The following is a 24,837-nucleotide window of genomic DNA, read 5'->3' on the forward strand; positions in this document are numbered from 1 at the left end:
TCATGCAATAAAAAAAAAAATAAAAAAAATGGAGCCTTTTATACATTGTCGTGTTTATTTAGAAATAAATAATGGACAAATTAAGTCTTTGGACGCCTCAGATGTAAATTTATTCGCTGTCAAAGTGACGCCAAAATGAATGGGAGTCAATGGAATGCTAACAGCAAGTTTTTTTTTTTTTTTTTTTTTTTATTGCTTAAACAAGACAATACAATACATGATACACTTTAAAGCCAGGGGAGATACAAAAATACAATAAAGGTAAAATAAAAAAAATAATTTAAAAAAGGGACAAGACCTCGTATCAATCAAAGATTTTGAAGATAGTACACAAATGCACAGTCTTATTAGCTTTTGCATTAGTACTAGATTGAATAGTAGAAAAATTATTTTTGAATTCTATAAGAAATACATAGAAAAGGGGCTTTTTGTTAGAAAACTTACACTTATGGATGTAAAATTTGACTAATACAATTATCAAATTAATTACAAAAGCCTCCTTAATCACACTGCTATCATACTTTAAATAACCAAAAATTACATTTTCAAAAAGCAAAACAAAATTAAAAAGCACTTTATCCTTAATAAACATAGACACCTCATACCATAATCTTTTCACATGACTACAATGCCAGAAAATATGGGGTACTGTTTCCAAGTGCAGAGAGCAGAAAGAGCAACTCACATCAATGTCTTTCCTAAACCTACTAAGGAAATGTTTGACAGGGTAGAATTTGTGCAATATTCTGAAGGAGATTTCTTTGACCTTATTTGTAACAAATCATTTATGAGGTAACAACCAAACACGTCCCCAATCAACGTCATTAACAAAGTTAGTCCAATAAGTAATAGAGCAACATTTGGTAACAACCTCCTTCAAAAATGAATTACGAATAGACTTGTTGCTGCTTTTGGACTGTACAAAACAAATTTTACCACATACTGTGTCAGTGGGGTTAATTATGGGCACATCAACTAAAGACAAGACACCTCTACATAAAGACATTAAACCAGAACTGATTGCAGAAAATACAAGAGCAAACTCCTTGGGAGTCACAGGAAAATTAAAGTGCAAAAGAAACTCATCATACGTCATAAGGTATCCTTGAGAGTTAAACAAATGACAAACTAAAACAATACCCTTTTCAAACCAACATTTTAGAACAAAACTTTTGTGTTTATACAAAATACAACGGTTATTCCAGATAAAACAACGCTGCGGAGAGAAGTTGTGCTTGTAGATCAGCTTCCAGGCCAATAAAGCTTGAGCATGAAAGGCAGAGAGTTTCACCGGCAATTTGTCAATTTTATAATCACACATCAGTAAAAAAGAAAGGCCCCCAAGTTGGTCAAAAATAAAATTAGGAATAAAATTCCCCAGAGAAGGTTTATTCAAACAAAATTTTAACCAATTAATTTTGAAGGTATTATTTAAAGTATCGAAATCTAAAAAATCCAGGCCGCCACTTTTAAGTGAATTTAAAATAACAGATTTACGGATGTAGTGCACACGATTCTTCCAAAGAAAATTAAACAAAATCTGATCAATAGTTTTGATAGTCTTATTGTCTAAATGTATAGATGAAGCAATATAGGTTAATCTGGAAATCCCTTCCGCTTTTGACAGAAGGACTCTACCGCTGAGGGACAAGTCCCTTAATAGCCAGAGATTAAATTTGCTTTTAATCTTTTGAAGAGCAGGATTAAAATTAATAGAAACTCTATCTTGCTCACTCTTCGAGACAACAACACCCAAATAATTAACAGCTTCTTTAACAGGGATACCATCCATAGGTACAAGAGGGGAGCTTTTCAAGGCTAAAATTTCACATTTTTTAATATTAAGGTGCAGACCTGAGGCATTAGAAAACAACTGAATACTTTTAATCGCCTGATGAACCTGACTGGAGTTTTTTAAAAATAAGGCTGTGTCATCAGCTAGTTGACTAATTAAGATAGTTCTACCGGCAATACGAATTCCTTCAAGCTTACTATCCTTAATAAGATGACAGAAAGTCTGCGCTACTATAAGAAAAAGATATACAGACACTGGACAGCCCTGCCGAATTCCTCTTTCCAGAAGAAATCTCTGGGTTGTGCCATGGCCCAATTTCACAGAGCTGTTTCCTCCCGCATACAACGTTTTCATGGCATTACACAAATAGGGCCCGAAACCAAAACGCTCTGAACAAAAAAAAATGAAAGGATGCTCAATAGTGTCAAAGGCCTTGAAAAAGTCCAAAAAAAGAATTAAACTGTCATCCTCAATCAGATCAGAGTAATCAATAAGGTCGAAGACAAGCCTAATATTATTGAAAATATGACGGCCTTCCATAAAACCTGACTGATTTTCATCAATGATGGAGTTTACAATCGACTTGAGAAAATAAGGGCAAACAATTTGCAATCATTATTAAGGAGACTGATGGGTCTCCAGTTATCTAATAAAAGTGTGTCCTTTTTAGGTTTAGGTATTAAGCAAATGACACCTTGCTTCATACTTGTTGTAAGCTCAGAACAATTTAAGCTCTCTATATACACTTCAAGGAGAAAAGGGGATATAACCTCAGAGTAAGACTTATAAAATTCAGCCCCTATCCCATCGTTACCAGGCGACTTGTTACATTTTAGATGTGAAATTGCGACCTTAACCTCATCAACAGTAATTGGTAAATCACAGAGAAACTTATCATCCTGATTAATAGAATTAACATTATCAATGTGCTTACAGAAAATGTATATAAATCAGCCACATTAAATTTAGAACTATACAAATTTGAATAAAATTTATAACAAAATTGGGAAATTCCTTTAGGATTTTCTGAGACGGACCCCTCAATATTTAACTGATAGATAGAATTGTTTTTAGCCCTATTTTTCTCAAGTTTGAAAAAATAAGATGACATCTTTTCCCCAAATTCTAGCCACCTTTGCCTTGACCTAATGAAAGCACCTTCTGCTCTTAATTTATACAAGTCATCTAACTTAAATTGCAATTCAGTTAAATATGCTCTTTGACTATCTGACAAATTTTGAGGTAAAATCCTGGTAATAGATTTCACTGACCACTTTCAATTCTTCAAGCCGTTTTGAAATAGCCAAAATAGAACTATATTTTCTTAAAAAATTCCCAATTTCAAATTTTAACATTTCCCAATTGGTGCCAAGCTAACAGCAAGTGTTAGTCAGCTACGGCTCCCGCGAGGGTTCAACTTCCGGCTGATGCATTACCCACCAACCGTCCATCCATATCACTCACTATCATCTCAATACCCATATATTACATCCAGCAACTAATTATTTGCTAAATAGACTAAAAAAATTCCTAATATTAAATCTTATTACATTAAAAAAAATTACATTTGTTCAATTGTATAATGTTAGGAATTAAAATCAGCTAATATACAATAACACTCTTTAAATGAAAAACAATCAAGAATAATTGTAAATTTAAAAAAAGGATTTGATGTATTTTTATAATGGGATTGAATAGAAAAGGAGGTAGCCTATTATAATATTGTGCAGAATGCACTGCATGTTATTTATTTACCATTTAAAAGTGGTGGTTATATAAAACATGGTGGTTTATGATTTGTATTATACATTACCGTTCAAATGTTTGGGTTTGGTAAGTCTCTCATGCTCACAATATAAGCGTAAATACACAAAAATACATTAAAACTAATTTTGTGAAATATTACAATTTAGAATAAATATATTTTAAGATTTAATCAGAATTTTCACTATCATTACTCTTCAGTGTTACATTATCTTTTAGAAACCATTCTAATGACATTCAAGAAACAGGAACATTTAGGAATCAAAAGCAATCAATTAAAACAAAATGTATTTAAGCAGGTTTTGTACCTAACCCCATCCTAATATTAATCATGTCATAATGATCTTTTCACAAAAATGTATCTACCGAGTAGCTTCTTAGAATATTATGCATAAGGCATTGTATGTTTTCATTTTCAGTTATTTGTCTAAATAAATCATAAATGCGATTATTATATATGCTGAACTTTGCTTTTAATAGTTAAATTGTTTTATTGCCTCTATTTTACCATCTTTATTCAAAATGTGTAAATATATTGGTTATAAGGTGAATCTTTCTACCAAACTTCAAGTATTTTTATAGTCTAAGATGCTCAGATTCTCTCAGATGATAATGCCTCTCGTCCGAGATTACATCACAACTTCATTTGATAGAAACTGACAAACACTCAAAATTATTTTCTAACAATTTTTATTGAATGACAAGCCAATTATATTTCTGAAATCCACGTTCACCAAAATTAATCAGAAGAAAAACATTGCTGCTGAAAAAGATTGAACACTGGAGCAAAGAATTAAACCACTGGTAGCAAATAATAAAAATAATAATACATCTGATCCAAACCTTTCACCCAGGACGCGTGTAACCACAATTCCATAAAAGCATTTGAAAAGAAGAGAAAATCCAAAACTAAAAGTCTAGTTTGATCTGTCAATTACGGGTATATCCTGTAACAAATCAAACCATTAAAGACATCAGAATTGATGGCATTTACACACCTTTAACCTCAAGCCCACTGCAGGATCATTTATTCAGTCTGTGGAGAAAATAAGTACTAAGAATCAACAAATAAAGACTTTAATTACAGATGAACTCAGGCTACCCCATGAACAAACTAAAATGAGATTCTGGCCCCCAAAATAAAACTGCTTTAAAAAAAAATTCATAGATCTCAAAGTCAGAATGGTATATGTCAGCTTGAAGCTCTGATGTGCGTTCGCTCAGTTCACTTGCAGTGAGTGGGACTTCATTTTAACAAAATGGCTTTGCATTTTCAAACAAGTCTTTCTACTTGTGTTTGAAAGACAGCTAAACGCATCAGTTCATGAGAACTTCATGACTAAAGGCTGACACAATCATTCGATCCTTCCAAATAATAATGAATAACACACACATTCAATGACCGAGAGATGACCACAAAGTTTCTCTCACAGGAGCACATCTTTTATCAGTTATAGGGGCTTGTGCTGTCATTTAGTATAAATAAAAAAATAACACAAAAATCAGACCAAAATTTGAAAGACTGGGTGTTTTTTCCAAATGATACTGAGCAAGCTTGTATCAAAAACGTACACGCACTGAAAGACAATTTGGCCGTCAAGCATCGATCGCTTCCCAGAGAATACCCTGATGCACGTCCACTCCCGATAAACTTCAGGTCGCCTATGACGACCAGAACAGATCGCCGAGGCAAAGCAAATGTCAGGGGCCGGAGGTTCTGATGTCACGAAGTAGTTCTGGGTCCCTGATTGTACAGCCAGATTTTACTCAATGAGCTTCTTGGCCTTGAAGAAACGGCGCAGGTAGAAGACCTGCCACGTGGCCAGACCGATCAGACAGCACATCGAGAAGATGCTGAAGTACAGCACGCGTGTGTTGGTGGACTCTGCAAAACACGGCAGGACATCAGAAACGATTCTTACACAAAAAACTGCATTTACATCCATATTAGTTCATTTAGAAGACACTTTGGCCCCGTTTACACCTGGTATTCAGATGCGTTTTGGTCAATCGGATCACAAGTATTTGAAAACACATCCGGATTGCTTTAGTAGTACAAACGCTCATGTGGTGGAATGTGTTCAAACAGTAAGGGTGTCATGATTTCGATTTTAAATCGAAATCGATCGAAATTAATTCACAATCTCGAACTTCGAATAAAAAAAGGGAATCGTCGATGCTGTCACGCCCCATGTCACGTCCGGCCGGCATGCCAAGCGGAAAAAAACACGCGTGTTGAAGTGCTGCGAGTCTAGTCAACCTCCTCTAACTTACCTACAGCCACTCAAAAGACAGCATGGCAACTGCAGATGAAGGAGACCCATCGACAGAACTTGAACCCTCCTCTTTTATTGAAGTCGCAGGTGTGGACGTTTTTTAAATTTCCAGTGAGTCATGTTGACAACGTTTGCGCTTCAAAAAAGCCACAGTTTGCAGACATCCCAAGTCTTGCGAAAGTTCCGGGAGTCTCCCGCATATTGATAGCGGCTCCCTGATGCCCGCGAATTAGTTAAATCTCCGGAATCTAGAGTGAGCGAGCAAGAGAGCACATGCGAGACAGAAAAAACTGTGCTCCAGACCGTATAGCTCGCGCACAGCAGAGAGGGAGAGAGCAAGAGACCTTGCGTGTGTGCCTCATGAAGCGCATGTAAGACAGAGAGCATCCTGATTGGCCGGTTTCGGCTTTAAAAAAGGTAAATGTAAAAATCAAGAATCGAAGCGTGACCTAGAATCTAAAATTTAATCGAATCGAGGATTTGGAGAATCGTGACACACCTATCAAACAGCCACAAAAGACCGTCTACTGATCTAAAGAGTAACATTATGACAAGTGAACTAGCCAGACGGGGTTTAAACTTTGTCGACCAAAGACCCAAGTTTGGTTTGAAGATGAAAAACATACCAACCTCAATGTTCTCTCACCATTCATGATTTCTAACACACACTCACAGCGTTCGGCTGGTCTTGCGGCTGTCAGAACAGAAACTAAAGCTGATGCTCTCTGTGTGCGTTTCCTTTCGCATTCATGTGTAAATTGCGTGAGCTTATTTCTTCCAATAGATCAAAAGATCTGGAAAGGCCATACATTTACCTGTCCATAGACCCTCCCCTCGAAGAAATCAGGACAGAAGTGTTTGAAAGTGGACAAGAGACGGACTAAAACGCCAGGTGTAAACGGTAATGTGTCTCCCTCGTCTACTTGTGATCAGATCGACCAAATTGTATCTTAATAGTAGGTGTAAACGGGGCCGTTTATCCAATCTTGCTTAAGAGCTGGAAAGAAACTTCAGTGGGTTAGTTCTTACCATTAGTATCTCTCATCTCCTCCTCTCTCTTCTTCATGTAGGCAAAGTCATTGACAATAGACTCAGAAAGATCCTCCAGCCGACGGAGCTCCACCTCCAGGGGCTTCAGTTTCTCTACCTTGGCAATCTGAGGAAAGAGGCACAATCAGGATGACTTCAAAACAACAGCAACAAATCTGCCAGTAGAAGTAGGTGTAGTTAATCTCCAAATGCAATGTACACTACCGTTCAAAAGTTTGGGGTCAGTATGATTTTTTGTTTGTTTGTAATAAATTAATATTTTTATTCTGCAAGGATGCATTAAATTAATCAAAAGTGACAGTAAGGATATGTATAATGTTACAAAACATTTCTATTTCAAATTAATACTGGTCTTTTGAACTTTCTATACTGAAAAATTGATAGTTTATTCCCAATTAGTTTTATGCAATATTCCAATTTTGCTTAAAGTGAAGGATAAAGAAGGATCATGTGACACTGAAGACTGGAGTAATGATGCTGAAAATTCAGCTTTGACCAAAAGAATGAATTACATTTCAAAAACTATTAAATTGTAAAATCAACTTTTAAACTGCAGTAATTTTTCATAATATTACCGTTTTACTGTATTTTTGATCAAATAAATGCAGCCTTGGTGAGCAGAAGAGACTTTTTAAAAAAACTTTTTTTCTTACTGAATCTTACCTAAGATTCAGTAAGGATCTGCTTAAAATTTGAATGGCAGTGTAATCTAGAATTTGAAAACGACAAATGATATAAAATAGTAAATAAAAATCAGCTCATTTTAAGCATGAGAAAACAAAGCAAACAAACCTCTTCGTAATTTTTGGCCTCAACACCATGCTTCATGTCCAAGTTGATCTGTTGGTCAGGAACTCTTCCAGTTCCTAAAACAAAGACATAAATCCTGAATTCATACAGCATATCAGTGCTAATTCAGAATCAGATTTTGGTAACACTTTATTTTACAGTGTCCTTGTAACATATGTTACATGTACTTACCATAGTAAAAACAGTAAATATCACTTTAAGCTGACCACAAGTCAGCCAAGAACCTATGGTTTTATCAAAAGCATCAGTTGGAGAAGTGTGAGGATGTGTGAAACACTCACCCATAGGTGACTTGCTCTCGAAGCACACCTCAAACATGTCGTAGTCTTCTGTGGTGAAGGCAAACTTGCCCTTGGTTGCATCTTCTTTCACATAAAGGATGTGTCCAGAGGAGTCTGTGATCTAACAGATTTACAACATTTGATATTCAGTAAAAGTCAAACAGCAGACAAATATATATGAAACATCTATACAGTTATAATATGTAAGATCAAAAGTCATTATAAAGGCCAGAAAGGTAACCAATGTGTTTTTATCATAATTAAATGATTAATGAATGCAGCACTGATCAATAATGTTTAGTTAAATCTTCTTACACTGATATGTATATTATAAGCTTTAATAATAGTCCATGCGAGTATGGAAGTAAGACTGACGTGTTATAACTACAGTGAATGAGATCAAAAGGATAACACAAAAACTACATCCGCATTTATTATTTCCCACTTAATATTGCTAAATAAAGGCACAATATCCTTTACACAAGTATTTTGATTTATTTAACCAGCTTAAAAACGAAGTTAATTAAATCATTAAATCTCCGTCCAACCAGGAAGCGCCATGTAGCACTAACATAAGGCCTTGAATTTTAACTCACAGAACCATTACAGTCATCTCAAATTAACTGAAAACTCCAGTCAAACGTAATGTAACAGTTGATTATAAGTGTAACGATTGTTTGTGTGAATATTTTTAAATCGTTAATCCTGTAGATGTGTCGAGTGACGTCACCTTCAGGTTGGATTTCGTGTTCGGCTGCTCGCTGAGCTCGTATTCTCCAGTAACGAGCACGTCTTTATGGATCTCCTCCCGCAAACACTTTCTGCTACGCACCGGCAGGTAAAATGAGATCGACACGACGGACTGAACCACAAACAACAGCGAGATAGAAAGCGAGAGCACACGTAACCGCGCCATGACGAGCTGATCGCTCCACTACTGCAGGCCCGGGTCGAGCTGCGCACTGCGCCTGCGCACTCCTCAGTGCGCGCATGCGCAATGCCTCTGCGATTATATGAGTATCGAGAGCGTCACCTCGTGGAGATGCAGGGAGCATCGCAGACGTCGCTAGAACACGTTGCACATACTTTTTGAGATAATATGATAACCTATGCATTCTGACGCAAAAGTCTGAATTTGCACGCACTCTTATGTGACTAAATGAAATCAATTCAATTTTGGGGGACAAAATAATGCTCATGTGAAATAATGCTCATTTTTTTACGTATATTTTCTATATAAAATGTATGAATATGTTAGCCTTACTGTTGTGTCATCTATAAGATAGTGTGCTCCAAAACAATGAACAAAATTTGCATTTAGAAGATATAAGCATTCAAAACTTACAGTCTCGACTCTCACTTCAGATTTTTTTAATGATTTATTTGAACATTCAGTTTACAGTGTGAAACAACAAAATTAGAACACAACAATAATTATTAAGAATTACAAAAATATAAAGAATAGTGAAAGAAAACACTAAGACAACATCATAGCACAAAACAAAAAACATTTAGACTCCAATATCAATGATAACATAATCACTCTGTACTTCAGCTTTTACATCAGATGTTCTGTCCAATGAAATGCTCTCTAGAATCTGAAGCTCCTAAGATACTTTTCAGTCACTTTTTTTCTACATGGTGAATGGCACATAGTGCACTATATACGATCCTGACAGTGTAAAAATGCTTTCCATTGGAGCGAATGAAGTCTGGTTTCACGTCAGTGTTACGCGAACAGTCTGCTTTGGTCCAAAAACTCAATAACAGATAGTTCGGCGCAGACCACAAAACGTATCGGACCTATTTGGATTCTACACAGAATGCTCTATTTAAGAGATATGGAGGAGAAACATTAGGAGGAAACTGCGGCTTTATCGAGCTCAACGGCTCTTGCCGAGCTGTGATGTAAACTAAAGAGAGAGGTGTTAAGTCCAGATTCAGAAAGTACAAGTCCTCCTCAGTATTTTGTTCCAATCACCTAGATTTGTTAACCCTTGTGCATCAATTAAAAAAAGTTACACTTAGGTACACAGAGGAAAAAAATGTCTTTGTTTAAAAACTGTCATAAAAATGTGAAGCTTGGGAGCACAGTATCATTCACAGGTATCATTTTAAAGAAGACCCTTGGCAGATTATTGCTGAAGTAAAATTATAATAAGTAAATCCAAAAAAAAGTTATATAGGTATAAGTTTATGAAAATTATTTATGAAAATTATTTTATACAAAATATATATTTTATAAATCAAGTTGAACTCTAAAACGGCAAGAAAATAAAAGCCATAAATCTAAACAAGTTGTGTTCCAAATTTGAGGATGATATCTCAAAAAATGAGCTTTCGGTAAGAGTTTGTTTGGCCGCAGTAACACATTTTCCCCATTGGGTTCCAGCAAAACTCCACTGGTGCACACACTGATTGGATTTTAGATTTGCAAATGAGTTTTTCTCTCTCAAATATTACAAGCACACAAACACACATACACACACATTTTTTTTTATTACACACATACAAACCACACTCTGACATCCATACCAACACACCCACAATTATCGTTGCTCTATTATATGCCGAAGCAGAAAACAGGAATAAAGCGATATTTGTATTATAGGCCAAACCTGGAAAAACGGCACCATCTGATAAAAAAATAGTAAAAATTTAAATTTTGAAGGCTTGTCAACAGAATGAAAGCCTCTTAACATAGATTGTATCATTTTATAGTTAAATGGCCCTGGGATTAAAAATTGCAGTTTTAATGGGTTTCAATGGGGACATTTTTGTCCAAAAGGCGTTGAGCGGGAGTATTTTGTGTAGCTAGTGCAAAAAATATTTTTTTAAGAAAATGGCGGTGAAATAGTAAAATTCCAATAAAAACACACACCTGTGCCAAATTTTATGCAGTTAGCATTAACACAGGCAAAGTGATAAAAAAAAACTGAAAAGGACAAAAATGTCCATAAGGATGCACAAGGTTTTTCAGCCAGTATAGAACTAATTAGTGAAATCAGCTGACTGAGTTCATGGCTGGAATAAAGATATCCAAACGACTTTGACTTTAATATAAATATAAATACCCCTGAAAACCAGTTTATTATAAAGTCATTCAGTTGAATCTGAAATTTGCAATGTTTTATTTTTACATATTTTGTTGCACTTTATTTTTGGTCTCCTTGTGAGAGGTTTTGCCATTGACAACATTAGCGACCTGCTCAGGTAATGTGAACATCAGTCAAATCTGCATTCATCTTGAGAATTACTTTCACACTGAACATAAGCGGAAAAGGTCCTTGCTTTAAAGCCAAGCCTTTGTGTACCTAGTTCATTCACAAGTGTGATGTCATGCAATATACCGACAGCTGCTCATATTTATTACTGTATATGATCTCTGGGTGAAGGGTTGTCTACTGTAAATTCAGTGCGACATCTTCTTACTAACAATACCTACTAGAGAAGAGATTTATAAATTTGTCTATATCTAAACAAACAGCCAATCTGCTTGTGCCTTAGTTTGGTGAATATCCACCAGATGATGTAGAAAATGGCGGCGATCCAACTGTGTGTCTTTATCAGTGAGGGAGCAGTGCATTATGGTCTATCTTTAGCCTGGATTCTCTCTGCTTTTTTCCCCTTTTTTCCTGCTTTTTTCTCCAGCATACGTTGCCTGTCTGTTTCCTCCCTTGGGCTGCAGCATCGACGCAGGTCGGCGTCACCGTGGTCTAATTTTACTGCTGTTGATGCTGATGGTGAAGCAGCGCACCTGCTATTTCTGTCTCTGCCTCTCTCTGGGGTCTGCCATTTTTATTAATAGACAGGGAATTATTACATGCTACGTGATTTCACGTCAGGGCCACAATCTCACTGACTGGCTGTGTCTGCTGCTAGATACAGAGCTGTAGTTTTGAGCTTTACCAATGTTTTACATTTTTATAGTCTTTTGCAATTGCCTTTTTTTTCTGTCAGTATCTCTCTGTCCCTCTTTTTTTAAATATTCAATTCACTTTTTTTTAGTATAGCACTTTTCACAGTACACATCGTTTCAAAGCAGCAAAATGCATGAGCCCACATTACAATTTAGAGTGATCTGTTATCAGAGGTAACTGTCTAAGTTATGTATTTCAGAAATGTGCATATACAAATCACAGTTAGCTAGAAATGTATGAATTTAAACAATGTAATCACTTAAGGCAGAAACGATGAGCTCATTACTTGTTTGTTAACAAATGATTATGACATTTAGAAAAATAGCTATTAAAAAAAAGTTATCCTTTCAATAGCCACTAACTTAATGATGAGATAAATCAGCATAAAAAGCATAGAGGTCATAGAAAAGGAATAAGATCCTCATGTTCTTGAGCTCACAGTCACGTATTGTTAAGTTTGCAACCGCGATAAGTGTGAAAGGGGAAGGAAGTGACCTCTGTATAATGGCGTGATTGCGTCACTGTCTCTTACGCACATGGACCACATCATTTCCGTTGCAATTACTTTGGGCTAGTAGATAAAATAATGCAAACTAATCGTAATGGGCTCTGGTTGTTATAGGTTTCAATGAATCTTGAAACATTTAGAATTTACTGAGATGAATCGATTTGATGTTTATCAGCACTACTTGTGTCTGAACGAGAGCAGAACACAAAAGCACAGTTCAACTATTAAAGGAAATGATCTTGATGCACGTTCACCATTAAGGTGTGGTTTGAAGGGCGTAGCTCAATATTAGGACGAAGTATGACTATGAAAAGATTATGATACTTAAGTTACTAGTCTGAAAGACGTACATTATGTTTCAAAAGTTTGAGGTCAGGACAATTTTTTTATGTTTTTGAAAGAAGTCTCTTTTGCTCACCAAGGCTGCATTTATTTGATCAAAAATAAAACTGAAGTAAAATGAGTGATATTGTGCAATATTACAATTTAAAAATAACTGTTTTCTATTTAAATATATATTTAAATGTAATTTATTCATGTGATGCAAAGGTGAACTTTGAAAACAGTTAATAAGTACATTATAAATGTGTTTACTGTCATCAATTAATCAATTCTTGCTGGATAAAAGCACTAATTTCTTTCAAACTAAATATATAAAATCTTACTGACCCCAAACATTTAGTGCAGTTGAAACATTTTGTAAATAAAATGTCGGTTCACAAAATGAGCTCACATTCACACAAGCAAATCCGTTTTGGATACATTTAATATTTATTTGTTTCTAGTTTTGCAAACAATTCGCAAGTTCACATTCAGTACAAAAATAAAAATCCCATAAATTAAAGAGACTACGTTTTCACAGAAAACTTCATACTTGGACGTTAGACCATTTAATGCAATGGTTAGGCAGCACACATTAGATTAAATAAATTCACACATTCAGAAATCAACCGTAAAGTCAAAACATTAGTTCTCTATTGCTCAGAACACACTAATACAACAATTGAAATCTAGCACCAGTAAACAAAAAAAAACTATTAACAATAACCAGATCATTAATGCAAAAAAAAAATATCAGTTGATCCATGCTTATCTTGCTACATTTGACAGGCATATATGGTTCAGATAAATATAGGAAGCAATCATGATTGCTTGATAGTCAGTTCCATAGCCCTGCAATGTCTTTTTATATCAAGTTGTGTGATAGAAATATAAATTCTAAGTGTCTATAGTGAGTTCTCAAAGAGTGAGGAGAGTCGGGGAATTCAAGGAGTTGGAGGACTGGTCGTTGCTGCTGCTGCCCCTCCGGTGCACCGGCCCACCGCTGGGGAAGATGTCGTTTTCTGGGTAGGTGAACATAAAGGAAGACGTGTAGGTGGTGCAGGCCGGAGTACAGGTGACGACGGGTGTGCAAAGGGGCTCCAGGTCGCTGTTAGCGGATGTGTAGAGTGGCTCCCAGTCTTGAGTGTACATGGAGCTAGACAGGTCCACGTCTGGGACAGAGCGAGCCGTTTCCAGCTCAACTTTGGCCAAGAGCTCCAGAGACTCTTCCAAGGTGGGCTCCAGGTCTGAGATCTTCACCGTGGAGCTGAAGCTGTCGGTGCTGGAAAACAGCGAGCTGCTGGAAAGGGTTGTAACCGGTGCGCTTGCTGTGGAAACCGAGGTAGTGACGCTGTGGATCTGAGGGACTGAATGGGAGGCGATGGGCGAGACGGACGGCTCCGGGAAGCTGATGTCCGTGTCTCCGGGGATCTTGCAGATGGGTTTGTGTGCAGCGAGGATGAACTCTAACCTCTCCTTTTCTTTGAGCAGGTTGGCGATGTCGTTTTGAAGAGCAGATTTCTCATCCTCAAGTATGTCAGTTTCCTGTTACAGACAAAATGAAATAACCGTCAGACACTAGACATTTAATGAGTTGCGTATATGAAGCGTTTCCACAAAGATCTGCGAAATACTTACAGATTGCAGTGTGTCAGTGAGCTCGCGTCTGCGGTTGCGGCATTTCGCGGCAGCCATCTTATTTCGTTCCCGGCGGACTCTTTTCTTATCTTCCTCCTCTGGAGAAAGCTGTGGAACCAAGAACATGGATATTTTACTTTCTGAACTCTCCAAACTTATTCACATATGTATGGTGCACTGGCTGATCAATCCCTAAAAAACAAAGTCAAGTGCATTATTTACCTTTTCTCGGCCTCTCTTGTTGGACTTTGTTCCAGTGACCCTCATTTTGGGGTAAGGGTTCGGGTTGTAAGGTCGTGCTCCGCCGTTGGAGGGCGCCACAGATGAAATCATGGGCTGAACCATCCACTGCAGGTCCGGGCATGAAGAGATAGCAGTGACAGTTGGCACGAAAGAGGCACTTGAGACATTCAGGTCTGTGAAATCCTAAAATGTAAAAAAGAAATCATGTAATATATTGATTTAACATATATTACCCAACTAATTTATTTAGTACCATGTAAAAAAATGCTGGGTTGTTTCAACTGTCAAATACCGACAAACCCAACCGTTGAATAAAATAAAAAATGTAAACCCCAAAATAAGGCTATAAATGTAAGCACTTGAGCTATACATCAACAAACTAAAAATAATTAAATCCTTTGAGACTGAATAATTCTACATTAGTGCATTCAATAATGAGAACTGTCAAATATATACCTGAGTCTGGTAATAAGCGACGCTCTCGCCGCTCGGCGACGCCGTGCTGCACCGGGAAGACGCGTCGCAGTCAGCGTTAAGGCTGGTAAACATCATCCTGTCAAAAGTCGAGAAGCAAGAACTATCCAGCGCGAATATATCCAGAAAGTTAGAACGGTTTTAAAAGCCTCGGTTTGTTAGTTCCTTGTTCGTCTACTCTCGGTATCCAAAGTTTGAATGCCGCTCTTCAGCTCTGCGGAGTTTATATAAGGAAGGCTGTGACTGACGTCAGATAGAGGGCGTTGTGTCGGGCTTCCAGCCCCAGTGGTTGCATAGAAACCGTTAGAAAAACACGTCTCCGGGAAAGCATTTCCCTGATTACATGATCGATACGTAATTAATAAACACTTATAAGATGAATACATAACAAAATGTTTGCAAAAACGTTCGTAGATGAACATTCTGAGTGAAAACGGAGTGGAATCCATGACGTTCCATCGCAGGGTATCCCACGACGTCATTTACCTTATATGGAAAACATCCTGAAGAGGCGGAGCGCTGATGGGAAACACTCTGTGCAGTTTAGCTACAGCATTATGTAAAGATACTTCGAGAATACTTAATTGTTTTCAAAACAAATGATTAACTTCTGAGTTTACAAAAATTTTGAATTATACTATCAGTTCTAATGTTACCGTATTATTATAGCCTGTTGTATAAATATAATTTATATTATAATGACATGAAATAAAAAAAGACTAAGCTGTTTGATCCAAAACCTAAAATACACGTTCAATTACACTGTTTACTTGTCACTCAATGTTGTTAATGTTGCCACACTTTACTCGAAACATACATTGCCTCTGGTTGTGTTCGTACCTTTCCGCAATGAAAGGCGTGTCCAATGACGGTGGAGTAACATATTTCCATTGTAACATGCCTTCGCACCTTTACTTAGGGATTCCTTTGATAAAATGCTGAGTTCATATATCAGACCTGTGTATTGCAGCATTGGACCAATAAACAATCACATGATGTAAGATTTCTTATACATTTAAAAAAAAACGTGAATATATGCATTACATTTAATATTTGCACATTATGCTACGTTATATGTTGTTGTTGTTGTTTCTATTATTAATATTATTAATAAAATATATATTATTATTAATGTATCCTATATTGTGTTTAAAATGAAAGCGATGAGGCCACTCAATTTCTAATGTTTGGATTGCTTATAAATTGCTCGTGTTTAGTCTTGTTTTATTAATTTTCTGCCATTGGCTACGGTAAACATGACTGACGGTAGTTTGTTAATGATTAACAAAAAAAAAAAGCTCTATCAGCGTTCCCATGTGATGTCATCATATTTTACTGCTCCACTTCTGTGTTCGTGTTTTGTTTGAACTTCCTCGTTGTCTAAGCAACGCCCCTCCCACTGACGTCACTGACATCCGAGCCGAGTCTCTGCAAATGTTCACTGAAGTTTCGCCTTTCAGCAACGAAAGTCTTCTATCAATATTAACAGTAAATAAATATAATTATTTGAAAAACAAAAATACAACCTTTATTTTACTGGAAAGATGTATTTATTTAGATTTATTTATGCATTTATAAAGATGCAGTTTTTTTACTGGCTGCGAGGTCATCCCACAAATAGGCCCTAGCCTAACTTTGCATTTTGAAAATGTGGTTATTTTTAAAGTACGGACGAGAAATTACATTGTGCAATCTCAAACTGATTTTTTTTATCTTCACATATGTTTACATAACTATGTATTTTACAAGGTTTTATAATTCATTTTATTTAAAATAGCCTAAATAAAATCATGAGACCACAATGTGTTTTTAAACACTTTATTGCGGATATCTTTACACATATCTGGTTTTAAATAATCAGTTATTTACTGTACAAAACTCATGCAGTGATTATTTAAGATCATCTTGTGACAAACACATAAGAAAATGTGCTGTGGGGGAAAAGAAAACACTTAATGTCCTTGAAGAATATTCTAAAGATGATGATGATGTCATTATGAGTTAAAAAAAACATCCAGGACTGAGGACAGGCCATACTCATGAAGAAAATGTATATGATATTTAAAATATATTATATAGGCTAGTTACTGGAATTTATGTTCAAAATAATATTCTTATTCAAGTAATCATTTAAAAATTATACTTTTAAAATGTTGGCGATAGATTTCCGTTGTTGAATGCTGTTGATATTGTGGGATGACCCTCCTGCAAATGACCCTATAGCTGTTCCGTTCATGAGCCTCACAGATCAGAAACCAGGGGCGGATCTGCCGGGAAACTCTTGGACTGTGGACAGAAGGGAGGCCCCACTCACGCGCCCTCTAAAAGCAGGGTTACCTCATCTGAGCTATGAATAGAGATTTTCACACAGGTTATGGAGAAGAACAACAGCGTTTTCTTCCAGTTCAAGTGTTCATTAAAGCATAGAAATCCTTTGATTTGTTGTTTGTGCAGATCCTTCATAGTAGACATAATCATATCTGTCAGCAGACAGTTATGAAATAGCCAACTTTCGTGAAAAAATACCTAGATATTTTGGGTGCTCGGGCGAATATGTCGTCACAAGAATGTCATTGAATTAAATGTGATATGATAAAAATAGGCTGTGCCGCAGTAGCGCTGCAGCTAGAGTCTCCACACCGGATATGCCAAATATGGTCATGACACGCTGCTCTCTGATTGGCTGCTCACATTAGCGACAGGGTTGTTGCTGGAGCGCTTTGAGTGGGAGATCCATCATTCTAATTGACAAGGGATTCGAAAAATCAGTTTTTAATAGAAAGGGTGCGGTTGAAATATCGCAACTATTACTTAAATTGTTTAATTATTGTCATTTTGTATACTTTGATATTGGCAAATGCATAATAATATTCCTCGTGAGACAATCACGCACCTGCAGATGAACCATCTTTTTAAGATATTAATCATAAATCGTTACCTCACCGAGTGATGCAAAAGACAGACTGCAAACTAGGCACGTAAAATGACGTATCTTGTTCATTCATGTGAAAGCTGCAGCGTTAGCCTATAACTTGACTAAAATAACCTAAGTTTACGTATTAGACTCTTTAAGTGGATGCATAAAATATAGAATTTAAATGAGTACCGTTTTGTGCCAGGGATATATATGAAATGCCGTATATATATTTGGCTCGTGCTTAACTGTCTCCCCTCCGGATCAGTGGTACAGTCTCAAAGATTTCATTCATAAAAATCTGCCTCACTATAAAGACAAGCAGCGCGGATGGCTGGTGCCTCCTAGCGTAGTAACCTCAATCTAGATTTTTTTATATATATATATAAAAAAACCCTGCAGAATAGCATTTGTTGACATTAGTCACATATTGATCCGGTTCCCAGCATCTCCTGGAGCGATCTGGCAGAAGTGATGCCTAAAACCGCGAGTGTTTCTCAGGTGTCTGCAGAACAGCTGCTGCACACATCAGCTGCTGAGATGAAGGATACGCAGGTAATCAATTGCATGTTTACCTACAATGTAACCTAAATGGACTATTTGATTATTGATGTATGCTTATTTGATCATCTTCTATTTCTTGAATACAACCAACATTTGTATCAAAATGCAGTTTTGCTATGAACAATATATGATGAACACATTTTCATGCTCCTTCTCAGAAGACAGGTATTCTGAAGGATGCTGAAGCTCCCTTTGTTCCAACGGTCACTGCTGTAGCTTCAGCTCCAGATCTCAAGTGGATGGTCCTGTCGACTGACATCTCTTCAGTGTCACCCTGCAGACACGAGAAACCACAGAGCTCATCTCACTCCACAGATGCCAAACCAGCTCGAAAGACCTTCACTGGCCGGAGAAAGGGGGTGAAAGATCAGGTAAATACATGTTTTTTTTAACTATTACCTATTTTGATATGTTAAATGCATGGGCTTTCTGGAGAATTCCACATTCAACTGACTGTATAAATACTTCAACATGTTTTTATATCCATGGCCAGGATAATTCCCTGTTTTAAATCGTATACACTCTTAAAAATAAAGATTCTTTACTGGGCATCTTCATTAAGAGCCTTTCAAATCTATGGAACCTTTCCATTGCACAAAAGATTCTTTATAGTGAAAAAAGGTAATTCAGATGGAATGAGAACACTAAGGGGAAAAAATGTTTCTTTTAAGAATTGTTCACTTAAAGGTTCCTAAAATTGAATCTTATTTGCCATCGCTGTAAAACCCTGCTATTGGTAGTAATTTAGGTAAAATTTGTTTAACGTGCATGAATTTAAGTTATTTTTTGTACATTAGCTGTCTCTCAATTATGTTCATATCAACCACATATAAATAAATATAGAGTCACTAATTTACAATATGCATTTAGCGATGATATATACACACACACACACACACACACACATACATAAGCGCATGTGTTTCTTCATTTCAGCTTTCTCCAGAGGAAGAGGAGAGGAAGAGGATCAGAAGAGAAAGGAATAAACTCGCAGCCGCCAAGTGTCGAAATCGTAGGCAAGAACTAACCAACAGTCTCCAAGCTGTAAGATTACAATTCACCATAACCTGCACTCTCATTCGTCCAAAAATATGACTTTGTGCATGATATGACTATAATCTGCACATGTCCAGGAAACCGATAGTCTCGAGGAGGACAAAGCAGCTCTGCAGTCTGAGATCGCCAATCTGTTAAAGGAGAAAGAACGACTCGAACTCATCCTTTCTGCTCACAAACCCCACTGTAAACTCTCGGAGGAGAGGGAGGCGGAGCCCGAGGAACAAGCCCAGGACGAGCAGACTCAAGGTCCAACCGCATCCCCAGAACAGGTGCCCAGCTCCCCTCAGCAGCTCGACCCCACCAGCACTGCGATCTTCGGGGACTCGGACGTCCTTCTGTGTTCCAGTGCCGAACTGGGCGCCGCTGAGGTGGAACCGTACATCGATATGAGGGATGTGTCCATGGAAGACATTAGCAACGTGATGGACAGCGGCGATGACATGGATCTGTTAGTGCCAGATATCGACCTCACTAGCTCTCTGGGCCTGAGTGAATGGGAAACCCTGTACATGTCAATGGGTGGAGGGTTAGAACCTCTCAGCTCGCCTACATGCAGCCCAACCTGTAGCAGCACCAACGCTGTGCCCGTCTTCAGCTTCAACAATGCAGATGAGGAGAAGCGTGACACCGGCAAAGAGGGCAAACCTAATGCAGCCAAAGAAATCTTGAAGACTTTATGAAGGTTCTGGCACATCACTCTTAAAAATAAAGGTTCCAAAAGGTGGTTTTCCCAGTGATGCCATAACCGAACCTTTTTAGTTCCCCAAAAAGTGTGTAGAGCATGTGAATAATCTAAAGAACCGTGAAGAACTTGTGTGCAATTGAAAGGTTCCGTGGATGTTAAAGGTATAAATGCCAATAAAGAACCTTTATTTTTAAGAGTAAAATATTCTGAAGAAGAAGGGTGTAAAATATATTCTGTTGATGAACCGAAAACCCCTCAGAAAAATGCTTTCATAAATGAGTCTGACATGTTCAACATTTACAAAAATATATAGTGGATGCTGTGCAGTAGATGTAATGTGATCTTTACATCCAGTGAAGTCACTGTTTGTTTCTTCCAGATGTTGACATTGTTTGAGTATGTTGTTCATCCTGTGAAAGAAATGCTTTCATGCACTTTTGTACCAGTAGGTACATGTAACTGTATCAGTTGATGTGGTGATGTACAGTGCAGTCTGTTACACCGTGTCTAAGTCTGTGACTAACTGTGTAATTCTGTAATTCTGACCATGGTGGCAAAAAAAAAACTTTATGCATTTTTTTTTGGTCTTCCTGCTTCCTTTTCTGTTGTCTGGCATGTTTCAAATAAATAAACAAACAATTGATATTACAAATAGGAAACGTGTGGTTGTTTTTATTATTATGTATTATCAGAGTGAGGCTTCTCTTCTCTTGTGGGTAAAAAGGCAGAAATTAAAGCCTCCCGTTCAAGCACATTCTTTCATTTTGCAATGTCTGCGAGGACATTCGTTTCGAAAAAGAATAAACATTCATCCATGTATATCATGTGCACATTATCCTTTCACCTAGTTTCGCGATCCATTTATTTCTACGGTTTCTGTGCAACGAGATTCACCCACAGCGATTTGTCGATACAGAGGTTGTAGGTTGTTGTCACGGTCGGTCGGAACGTTCTCGCTACGCCTGGGACGCAACGTAAAGCACCTGACGTCACTGCGTATTTGCACGCCACGCCGCTTTTTTCTCTCGTGGTTCTACTTCCGTGTCCATATTAGGTAATGAAAATGACATGTTGTTCTGTCACTATAGAAACAGTGGAGTCCTGTTTCACCAATGAAGATTTTCCCGGAAGATCTAGTAGAGAGAGGAGCGGAGAGAAGCTATCGGTAGGTTACGGGAACTTTTGTGTATCGCAAAGGTTTCGCTGGAGTTGCTTTTGGTATCCACTATCCAGCGTAGATTTTGAACATTGAATGCTTTCATATATAACGCGAAACAGCCTGTTCGAATAAAATGGACACTGCCCCATTGCAAAATTGTAATAATATCAAGGATAAATGAAAACATTGTGTGTGTCTTAAAACCCTCTTCACACTGCTCAGTCTTCAGTTGAGCTGTTAAAAACGCATGCTTTTAAATTAAGAACGATTTCTAAGAACTAGCGTACATTAAATGTAGAAATGCACGACTTTGTGTTTGGTTACCTGCCGTTTACAGTGAGGTCCAAAAGTAATGGAAGTTTGTTTCTGCCACTGAATACAAAATAAAAAAGGTAATTGCGACTTTTTCCCCTCGCAATTGCGTGATCGCATTTTTTAGATAAAAAGTCGCAATTATCTTTTAAACTATTTTGAAGTTTCCATAAAAAGTCAAAGGCCATGTGTAAAAACTCTTCTATTTTGCATTTAATTATTTTGCAGTTTAATAATATTTGCATTATTACATTTTTACCTCAACAATTTGAGTGAAACGTTGAAACTGAAAAATTCACTTGGTCAGTGTCACAGTTTTGACTGACAAACTTACATCACACTGTTTAAAATGTTCGTATTAAATTATAAAACTAATATTAATAAGGTTTCATATGTTAACAACTACATTACTTAATATCAATAAGACTGAACAAGACATCTACAGTGTTTATTAATCTTAGTCAATAGTAATTTCAACATTTGCTAATTCATTTTTTAAATCAAAAGTTGTATTTGTTAACATTAATATTCTGTGAACTATATGAACAGCTGTATTTTTTATTAACATTAACAAATATTAATAAATGTTGTAAAAGTATATTGTTCACTGTTAGTTCATTGTTCAAGTTAATACATTCAAGTTAACAAATGAGAACTTATTGTAAAGTGTTATAGGCCTCTATCCTGAAGGAGTCTTTATGTATTGTTTTCAAATAGGCTAATCATTATATCATTGATTATTAATAGCCTATTCAATAATGGCTCATATTATAACATGCCTCACTCACTCAGACTATCTCAAGACTGCAATATGAGCAGGTGAAACTCTCTTCCCACACAAACACCTCAATACGAGATGCACAGCTCATGTCACTCTTGGAAGACAGCCCACATTACAAAGTGTTCTTGGCTGAAAACACAATACAAATATTTAATGTAGGACACTTTGTTAAAATATAAAAGGGGGAAATAGATATGAGTTATTTGGCCTGATAGACAGTATTCAGGTTGGATTAGTCAACATGTGCGACCGCTAATGATTCAACCGGCCGAAATAAAACGATATCCTGCTGGACTTCTTCTTTTGTTTGCATGATTCAGTTTTCTGCATATAGTGAAGTTTATAGCCAGCCGGATGTCTGGTGTGTCGGATGTTCACAACAGCTTGAATTAGGCTTTTGTTTTTAACAATACTTTCTTCCCTTACGTTTGACGTAAACATTTTTAGATGTCAGTGGAGTTCATATTTAAATCCTGATGTTAAATTGTAAGTGATGCAATACAGACAATACACAAGGCTTTTGTCTTTGATCTGTTTAAATGAAATGTTGATTCTTTAATAGAGAAAAACAAAGCATCATGTACAAAGCAACTTTTTCAGGAGTGCAAAGGCATTGTAAACCCACCATATTTTGCTCTAGGGAAGTAATCTTTTGCAAATAAACAATATGAAAGCGCCGTGCCTCTATTACTGACACCGCAGCATTATCTCCTGTTGAAGTGTGGATAGTGAATAAGTGTGCATTGGCTACAATTATTTGTGTTCATGTCTTTCCAATTATATCATATTTCCAGGGTCGGAAATGGTCTTGTGTTTGGAACGATGTCTGGTGCTCAGTCTTTATCATTGTCTTGAGTGTATTAATACAATCATGAAATGCAGAAGTGTTGTACTCAGCATTGCTCATCGGGATCTGAATATGAACGCACAGCCATTGAAGAAGGAATTGAGCTGTAATCGTGTCTGGTCACGTTTCATGCCATTTTTACTCTTTTGTCCTTAACATTGGGTCATTTATATTTCGGCACTTTTATGTGTTAAATCTTTAAAAAGAGCTGCGTATTGAATTTCTTATGAATTAAAATTAACTTGAGACTGAAAATTCCAGGCCTTATGAACTTTGATGACTCTTCTGATGATACAAAAATGCTGTCGCACAATAAATGTGGAAGAGGAAGTTCGTCTGTGTGTAAGAGGTGAGGCACAGAGGTGATCGTGTCTGCGGTCTGTCTGTATATTTCAGTGCATGCACAGCAAAAATATCCAGAAAGCAGTTGGATGGATGTAGTTAATCATGTACACGTGAGCCATACTTATAGATTCAAACGAGTTTCCCTCCTATGAGATGAAATCAGTTGCATACAACAGTTGTCAGTTAAATTATGTATTTTTTTGACCAGAGAATTCCATGATCGAACAGTAAAATATTGAGAGGGTCGTGTAAAAAAATGATAAATTACACACTCTTCGAAGAAAAGTTTCTATATAGAATCTTAAAGGGTTCTCTCAGGCGCATCATATATAGAATATTTTAGGGGTTCCCATCATTTTATTGATTTAGTTTTGATGAATAAATTTAGTTTTAATTTGAATTTAATTTTAACAAACATACTTTATCACTAGAAAACGTAGGCCTACTTTACAATTTATCACTAGAATGTAAACACTTTATATCACTAGAACATTTTTTAAATTAAACATGAAAGTATTATGCAATAATTTAATGCATTTCTCCTTATTTAGAACCTTATAGGTTCTTTAAAATTGAACTCTATATAGAACCCCATTGAGCCTTTTTTTCTAAAAACGTATCAACATTTAATCTTTTTTTTTTCTGCAGTAACATTTAAGACTCTGTAATTTAAGGAAAGGGAGCGAGAAAGTCAATTATGAATTCATATGCTGCAATGCAAAGTTTGCCAAAACCATCCTGATATTGGATCGGACCTGAGCTGTTTTAAAGGGATAGTTCACCGAAAAAATGAAACTGTTGTCATCATTTACTCTCCCTTGTGTTGTTCTAACCCTTTATGAGTTTCTTTTATCTGTTGAACACAAGAGAAGATATTTTTTGAAGAATGTTGGTAACCAGGCAGTTGACGGCACCCACTGACTTCCATTAAAGGAAAAATACTATGGCTATGTCAACTGTTTGGTTACCAACATTCTTCAAAAAATATCTTCTTTTGTATTTAGCATAAGAAAGAAGCTCATACAGGTTTGGAACAGCACAAGGGAGAGTAAATGATGACAAAATTGTAATTTTTGGGTGAACTATCCCTT

The 24,837-nt window shown here is 36.7% G+C and overlaps 3 protein-coding genes across 4 annotated transcripts; 1 reads left to right on the forward strand and 2 right to left on the reverse strand.

The window, feature by feature from the left end:
* Positions 1-4,232: 4,232 nt before the first annotated feature.
* On the reverse strand, positions 4,233-8,986 carry tmed10 (transmembrane p24 trafficking protein 10). The gene is made up of 5 exons (XM_077219404.1): positions 8,707-8,986; positions 7,977-8,097; positions 7,678-7,751; positions 6,865-6,991; positions 4,233-5,444 (listed from the first exon to the last, which is right to left on the reverse strand). Exons 1-5 carry the CDS (start codon positions 8,890-8,892, stop codon positions 5,323-5,325), a joined length of 630 nt encoding a protein of 209 aa, XP_077075519.1. The 5' UTR covers positions 8,893-8,986; the 3' UTR covers positions 4,233-5,322.
* Positions 8,987-13,152: 4,166 nt separating this feature from the next.
* Positions 13,153-15,749, reverse strand: fosab (v-fos FBJ murine osteosarcoma viral oncogene homolog Ab). Its single transcript, XM_077220936.1, has 4 exons — positions 15,063-15,749; positions 14,586-14,789; positions 14,364-14,471; positions 13,153-14,270 (listed from the first exon to the last, which is right to left on the reverse strand). The coding sequence occupies exons 1-4, from the start codon at positions 15,156-15,158 to the stop codon at positions 13,644-13,646; spliced, it is 1,035 nt and encodes a 344-aa protein (XP_077077051.1). The 5' UTR covers positions 15,159-15,749; the 3' UTR covers positions 13,153-13,643.
* Positions 15,750-18,307: 2,558 nt separating this feature from the next.
* LOC143729604 (protein c-Fos) lies at positions 18,308-20,954 on the forward strand. Of its 2 annotated transcripts, none has more exons than XM_077220937.1 (4): positions 18,308-18,549; positions 18,717-18,929; positions 19,495-19,602; positions 19,692-20,954. In XM_077220937.1, the coding sequence occupies exons 1-4, from the start codon at positions 18,469-18,471 to the stop codon at positions 20,295-20,297; spliced, it is 1,008 nt and encodes a 335-aa protein (XP_077077052.1). In that variant the 5' UTR covers positions 18,308-18,468; the 3' UTR covers positions 20,298-20,954. The 2 variants fall into 2 exon arrangements, with proteins under 2 accessions (XP_077077052.1, XP_077077053.1); XM_077220938.1 differs by having other exon boundaries at positions 18,383-18,549; positions 18,720-18,929.
* Positions 20,955-24,837: the final 3,883 nt, after the last annotated feature.

Source organism: Siphateles boraxobius, unplaced genomic scaffold, assembly GCF_051911475.1.
Source record: "Siphateles boraxobius isolate OS27281-9 unplaced genomic scaffold, OSU_SipBor_1 8, whole genome shotgun sequence".
NCBI lineage: Eukaryota > Metazoa > Chordata > Actinopteri > Cypriniformes > Leuciscidae > Siphateles > Siphateles boraxobius.